We start from the raw sequence: 7,750 nt of genomic DNA, 5'->3' as shown, positions 1-7,750 counted from the left end.
TCATTTGCAGCCACACAACTGCATGCTGACTTTTCTTTATGACCACACGGATGGTGGCAGTCCCATAAGATGTTATTGCCCAGTGGTGTCATGGCTAAGTTTTTGCAAGCACACTCTGTGAATATATCTTATAAGGATATATCCAAAATGGTGAATTCATAGAACTCAGTGATGAAAGAGACCCATTCTGAAAATGAGCAAAGAATCTCAATAGGCCAAAGAATCTCAGTCAGATCTCAAAAGAAGACATATAAGGAGCCAAAAGCTTTATGAAAAAGGTCCCAATATCTTTCATCATGAAGAATCCAAAGCAAAACCATGGTGAGATCCCCTCATTTCTATGAAAATGGCTATTATCAAAAAATTCAAGAGCTTACTGGGTTGTCAAAGGTGCGAAGAAAGGAGCCTTGTATACTGTTGGTGGCAATATAAACTGGTATGGCCATCATAGGAAACAGTATGGAGGTTCCTTTAAAAATTAAAAACAGAGCTGTCTTAAGGTGAAGCAGTCCCATTTCCCGGCATATGTCCAAGGAAATGCAATGAGATCTAAAGGCTTTCAGCAATCCCACATTTGTTGCAGCATGATTCAAAGTAGCCAACACAGAAACAACCAAATGTTCCTCAGTAGATGGATAAATAAAGATGTGAGATGCATAGCCAATGTATTTCACACAAAGCCTTTCTATAGATAGATAGATGGATGGAAGGATAGATAGATAGATAGATAGATAGATAGATAGATAGATAGACAGACAGACAGACAGACAGACAGACAGACAGACAGACAGACAGACAGACAGATGCCCTTTGCAACAACAGGGATGTACCTGGAGGACGTTGTCCTAAACAGAAACAAACCATACACGGAAAGATGCTTTAAGATAGCACTTCCGTGTAGAGCTTAGGATAATTAACAGTAGAGAACAGAATGGCAGTTGCCAGGGACTGGGGCAGAAAAAGGAAAGGACATTTACTGATAAAAGGGTTTGAAAATTTCAGCTAAAAGATGAAGCATTTCAAAGGCTTCCTATACAGCGTGGTGTATACCAGGGGCTAACAGTGTGTGGGTAACTCTCAAGGATTCTCACCACAAAAAAAAAAAAAAATCACTCACTATAGACAGAGTAGGCTTGTTTGTTCTGAGCCACCCAGACCCGAAATAATCACACAGAAACTGTATTAATTAAAACACTGTTTGGCCTATTAGCTCAGACTTCTTATTACCTAACTCTTACATCTTAAATTAATCCATTCCTATTATTTTGTATTTTACCATGAGGCTCATGGTTTACCAGTAAGGTTCCTGGGCATCTGTCTCCTTCAGCAGCTACATGGTGTCTCCTCGACTCTGCCTACTCTCTTCTCCATCTCTGTTCAGATTTTCCGCCTGGCTTTACTGTGTTAAAGCATTGACCGAAAGCAGCTTCTTTATTAACCAATGGCAATAAAACATATTTATAGCATACAGAGGGGAATCCCACATCAACTCGTGATGCTAGGTCTATGCTGGTTAGCTTGCCTGGGGTAGTTATTTCACAATCCATACATAAAGCAACACGTTTATTCATCTTAAATATATGATGTTTTGATTTGTCACCAATGCATTGATAAAGTTGAAATTGGTAAAGTTGAAAAGTATGAAACAAAGAAAAATAAAAATAAAGAGATCTTCTGAAAAACAAGGTAACAAACAGTAGTAAATTCGCGGACAGATAACAAAATGGAAGGGGGCTTTTACGTTTTTACAGACATTTTCCTATCATTAGTAGTTCACCATACCCCACTTCTTCAATCCCATGGGACTTAACTGGAAAGACAGAGAGAGAATTAATATATTTGATTAAAGTAGAAACTTTTGGAGTCTGGCACACTTTCTTGACAGTTGGTTTACAGTCCCAGTTGACACTAAGGGCAGCCCCAGATAGACACTTGTTCTGTAAGGGCCGTGCAGAACTGAATAGTCTCTCCCTCTGGTACTCCCTGCTAGCATTATAGTGAAAAGTGAACGTTGTCTAGCCATAGTTCAATAAAACGTTATATATAGAAATAAATAGTGGGTTGGACGTGGCTTGTGGTCTTTCATTCATCTTATCTTTACTCTAGAGCAATGTTTCTCAACCTGTGGGTCGCAAACCCTTTGGGGACCAAACTATGTTTTCACAGGGGTTGTCAAAGACTATTGGAAAACAAAGACATTTACATTATGATTCATAATAGTAGCAAAGTTGCAATTAGGAAGTACCAGTGAAAATAATTTTGTGGTTGGGAAGGTCACCACAATATGTATTAAAGGGTCGCGCAATGTCAATATCTCTGCTTTCCACTGCTCTTAGGGACCCCTGTGAAAGGTTGGTCAGCTCCCAACAGGGTCATGACCCACAGACCAAAAGTGGCAGTGCTAGAAATGAGTGCAGACTTTTCCGAAACCAAATGTGCAAGTGTTTCTTTTGAGACAAGATATATAGTCCATATGTCATAATTTTTAAATTTTCAATCAAAAACACGAGCTCCCGTTTCCTTTGAAACCTTGTCCTATCTGAGTCTACAGTCTAATATAAAATCCCTAATAATAACTTTACTGACTTTTCACCCTCTTCTTGACCACCCAGGCCCTGGAAAGTCACTGCCGAGTGAACGGAGGCTACTCGGGCCTACGGGATGTTTACTTTGCTAGTGAGAGTTATGATGACGTCCAACAAAGTTTCTTCCTGGCAGAGACTCTAAAGTAAGTACAGCTTTCCTCAGACTGTGCTCAGGTCCCTAAGGAGATCTGTACAGATGTCGTCACCATGAACATATTTATCATACACCGATTATGACCGAAGTTTGTAATCTCCATCCCAGTTGAGGTGCCTTGAGATCACAGTCTATGTGTGCAGTTGTCTCTGGTCATTGCTGAGTCTGATGACCCGGAGTATTTCTGTGTGGTTCTCACGCACTAGCACCCAGAGCATGAATGACGCCATATTGAGGACTGTGGGCGTGAGAATCAACTGCTGTCAGTGGGTCTCTACAAGATGTACAGAGATATGGGTTGCTTTGTGACATGGTTTCTTGAGCCTCATCGTCTCATTTTTCTCTCTCTCCAGATATTTGTACTTGATATTTTCTGATGATGACCTTCTTCCGCTAGAGCACTGGATATTCAATACCGAGGCACACCCTTTCCCAGTCCTCCGAGAAGAGAAGAAGGAAATTGAAGTCAAAGAGAAATAAAAGACATTTTCTATTTTACTCTGCTTCGTTCCCTCGCTGCATACCTTAATAATTCCTTCCCTCGTTATCAGATACATGATGAACTTTTATTGATCGATAAAAGTCTATGATTATCCTAAGTTCTAAAATTGTTTTGCAGTCTTTTGTGTTTATTATCATAAGCCTAAGTGAACCTCAATTCCTTACTATATTATTCAGCTAGTGGAACCCCTGATTTTGTTTGTCTGTCTTTTTTTTTTTTAAGGAATCTATTGTTTCTGGAGTTCATGAAGTTGTGACATCATTTTCATGAAACAGAATAGAATAGTCTACCAGTGACCTCTTAATTATTATTTGATTTGACTGCAAAACTTTTTCCTCCTCTATGAGGAGATGGTGTCTGCTTTAAGCTGTAATGTTTTGCCATGTTGCAAAAAGCCATAATAATAAATTAAGTATTAAAAAGCTTTTTTTTTTCCTTTTCAAGTTCATGTTAGTCTGGTTTGTCTACCAGAGACAGATCTCATAACTGTGACAGCCTCTTAGAGGTTTATTGTTATTCGATAGGATGTCTTCTAAGTCCTACACTCACGTTGCCATTCAAATGAGAAAGCTGGCCAGGTTGACCTCGTTTCCTCAAAGGAAGCACGGTGTGTCTTCAGTTTTGATTATGTTAGTGTTTCCACACTTTTGAACTTCTTCTCTCCTTTTGCTTTAAATGCCCTGCGGCATCTCTATATCATGTACCACTTAATTTCCTCCATTCCCCACTGCACAGCAAGGTGAGCCCTTGAGTTCTGCAGAGCGCCCCTGTTACTGAATTACATTTTTGAAAGGGAAACGATGCAACTTTTAACCTGCCAGGTTTTGCTTTTAACTGAATCCAGTCCGTCCTGGAATCTGGTCTCTAACAAGAGGCTGAGGAGGCCATATGACTGGTTCATGTGTTTGCATTGCATCTGTGGTTTTTCTTTAAGGAAAGGAAACATTGCACTTGGTTCAGATCTGAAAAGGGCTCTTCCCAGATGTAGTCAATTACTTCACTTCAGTTTGTGAAAAAGAGCTTTTACCCAGTGAAAGAAACATCACCAATGTATCTGTTCATGTTCAACTAAGGAAAATCTTATTTGCTCTTAAGAACACAGTGTGCTTTGTGTGGTTACATTCAGCATAAAGATCTTAACTGAGAAGTAATGTATAGGAACAGACACACGCCTTCATAATTTGATCTGTAGCCGATCCAAATGATTGTATGATAATCCCAGCACTTGGGAGGCAGAGGCAGGCAGATCTCTGTGAGTTCGAGGCCAGCCTGGTCTACAAGATCTAGTTCCAGGACAGGCTCCAAAGCTATAGAGAAACCCTGTCTCGAAAAACCAAAAAAAAAAAAAAGAATAAACCTTATTTTGAAATATGAATGATTTTCCCAAGAACAGATTTGGTGATAACTTGCATTACCACACCTGCTCTTTATTTGAAAGATAGAATGTGGTTATGTGTGTACTAAGGGATAAAGTCTCAAACCACTTCGACGTGATTACGTATGTACCAAGGGACAAAGACTCTACCCATCTCAACTTCACCCCACCATGGTCAACAACAGCAAAGCAAATAGTATAACCCATGGATTAGGCTGAAGTATAGATTTTTCTGTGCATTTATATTCTTCAGACTTTCTAATTTTGTCAGTTTCATATTGTTTGACATATTTATTTGAGAGAATTATTTTGTGAAATCTCAGTAAACAATAGTTTTACTCATTTCGGCTTTCAGGTGGGTTTCAAAAGATGTCATGTAAGATCACCACCTTGTGTGGCCTGGTTGTTTCCAGTATTGTACATTAGAATACATCAAAATACATAAACTTGTAAAATTAGTAAATGGAAAAAAAGTCTCTCGGCATACCTGAGTAACTTCCTCCTGTAATCTATCTAATCCATGGAGCTCATGAATTGTGACATCATTTTCATGAACCTAAGTAGAAACAGCTTGCCTTGACCCCTTAATCACAACTTGATTTGACTGTAAAATTTTTCTCTTCTATAGGAGGAATGAATGAATAGCAAACCTTTCTTTCCCCAGAACTCTGATGTTAAATATTGAAATTTGATGCCAAAACATGTGGCCAAATGTATTTCGATTATAATTTTCACTCTCTTTGGATGAGCTGTTTAACTCGTTTTCTTTGCATTTGATTTGAATGAGCACACAAAGCTGGCGAGTACTCGGCAGTAGGTGGCGTTTTCAAGTTAGGCTCTGGGTGCCGACTACACTGTAGTGTGCCTTTTGTGACCCAGGATGAGCAGACAGGAAGCTGAACCACAATGTCGCTCTCCAATGGCAAGAGTCATTTTTTCAGTTTTAAAACTTGGACTTTTTTTTTTAAATACCAGAACACCAAAAATGTAAACAAGATAAGAGATTAATATTATAGTAATGTAACTAAATTAAGCTTATATTTTGTGTTAATCTTAACTGAAGTCTCCAAATAGACACCAACGCATTCATTTTCAACAAAACTGTGCAATTTAATTTACATGTGTCATCCACATCCTTAAAGACCGACAGTTAAAATAGCACCTACTTTTGTGTTTGTGAAATATGTTTTGATATAGTTTGTGCAGTTAATATTATAAACATTGAGTTGGATGCCAATTTATAGAACCCAATGACCTCTATCAGGATATTTTTCTTGTGTGTCATTCTTACATTGATCGTTTTTGATTTGTTCATAAGTGCATTCTGTCATTTCCAACTTTATATAAATCTCTGATGTTATGGGAAACAATAGATTGACACATAATTTTTAAAAATTATATTTGTAAAATTTCTCTATTGTGAATAAAGTCTTTTACTATATCTTCTCCTGTGCCATATTTTTCTGACTTTAAGGATTCTTCTGTGTATATAGGTGTATATGGTTACACATGGAAGTAACAAATCCTACTAATAATTACATACCTTGCCAAGGAAACAGTTACCAATAAAAACTTTATATTGAGAATGATTTGGAACCTTTGGCAAACTGGTTTCTCTTACTGGGAATCCAACCTAAGTTCAGCTCCAGAGCGTACAAGGGAAAGAACAAACTGACGTCGGAAAAGGCACAGAGAATGCCGTATGTGTTCGTAAGTTTGTGACCTGGTCAAAAGATCAGACTAGCCCCACTCCAGTCACCCTAAAACAAAATGGCATTTAATTGTGATCTTTATAGGTCAAATTCTTAATCGTCCTTAAATTGGGGGAGGGAGGCAGGATCTCAGAAAAGCTGAGTAGAAAGAGAATTTAGCTGTTCATGGGAAAACCTAGGTTTGGAATTTTATGTGGTGCTTTTGTCGGACAATGTTCCACCGCTCTGTTGGAACAGAGAAGAATGACCCACGGTGCACAATCCCGTGGGGAACTGTGAGAGACTCCAGGAAAAGGCAGAGGGCCTTTTACCTCAGGTGCATTTTGTTTCCTGGATTGTTCTTGGATGTGATTTCTTGCCTCCTGTGACGAACATTTATATTTAACTTAGAAGACATGTTTATTCTTGTTGGATGTCAGGATTTAGCTATAGAACCTGAATCTGGCTATGGCCTTCTGCCTTGCTCGCTTTCCCACCTGTAACCTGTACGTGCCAGGCAACCATGTTTCGATTGGCCTGCCCTGAGGACATTCCGGGAAAGGGCTGCTCTGTTGCTATTCGGTATGTGCTTGCTGGCGTTTATTTACCTGTTTTTCTGATCATGTTTTTCTGAACGCAAGCAACCTTCCTTGGATCCTTGCTTTCTTTTTTTCATTCGCGCATAAAAGTCCAGTGAGGCTGAAGTGATACTGTGTACAGCATTGGACTGCAGTCTGCCCGTTCTTTCAGGTCCTCAGATGCCAGGTCCAGCAGACAAGAGCTGCGCTGGCTGGTGAAAGCCGCTACCCCTCTGTCCCATGCAACTCTTCAGTGTGTGACGTTTCCCTCACCCTCTCCGCATTCCTACGCCACTCCCATCTCATCGGACAAGCTGCTGTCGCATTCCCATCAGCCCTTGTTCTTTATTTTTTTTAAACCCATTACATATTCATTTGACTGGATCTCATAGTTCTGGCCCCATATAGAAAACAATTAATATAATAATTTTAATAGCATCAAACACAGTTGAGCTCTAACATAGTCAAATGGGAGCCGTTTGAGTTCATTTATTTGTAACATACACAGCATCAGTTGTGTTCGCGTTGATGGTGGCAGATTTATTAAAATTTGTTCTAAACATGATTTTTATTTATTCTGCTGTCTAGGCAGAAATGGCATCTTGGCAGTACATCTACTTTCTAAAAATGAGATGTATGCTTACAATTTTTAATGAAAGTAAACAAGATAAATCTTTTCATTTAGACGTAGAGTTTGTATGTCTAATTGTCATTCTCTAGATGATACCGGAAAGTAAGGGTCATATAAGGAACCTCATTGGAACTCCTCAAATGATTTAATGGCCAAAAGGTCAATATCCATTTTTCCCAAGGTCACCGACCACACTATCCAATAAGTAAGTCACTCAGGAAATATTTGTTAGAC

At 39.0% G+C, this 7,750-nt stretch overlaps 1 protein-coding gene across 4 annotated transcripts in view; it reads left to right on the top strand.

Moving 5' to 3' along the window:
- Positions 1–3,333, top strand: part of Man1a1 (mannosidase alpha class 1A member 1) — a 197,308-nt gene extending 193,975 nt beyond the window's left edge. For all 4 annotated transcript variants that reach the window (XM_026787398.1, XM_005363630.2, XM_013352414.2 and 1 more), the window contains exons 12-13: positions 2,613–2,728; positions 3,093–3,333. In XM_026787398.1, the coding sequence (XP_026643199.1) occupies positions 2,613–2,728; positions 3,093–3,219 (243 nt within the window). In that variant the 3' untranslated portion in view covers positions 3,220–3,333. The remainder of the gene's footprint in view (positions 1–2,612; positions 2,729–3,092) is intronic.
- Positions 3,334–7,750: the final 4,417 nt, after the last annotated feature.

This window comes from Microtus ochrogaster, linkage group LG9, assembly GCF_000317375.1.
Source record: "Microtus ochrogaster isolate Prairie Vole_2 linkage group LG9, MicOch1.0, whole genome shotgun sequence".
Lineage (NCBI taxonomy): Eukaryota > Metazoa > Chordata > Mammalia > Rodentia > Cricetidae > Microtus > Microtus ochrogaster.
The sequence above is the reverse complement of the archived record's forward strand: the minus strand, read 5'-3'. Positions and strand labels throughout refer to the sequence as shown.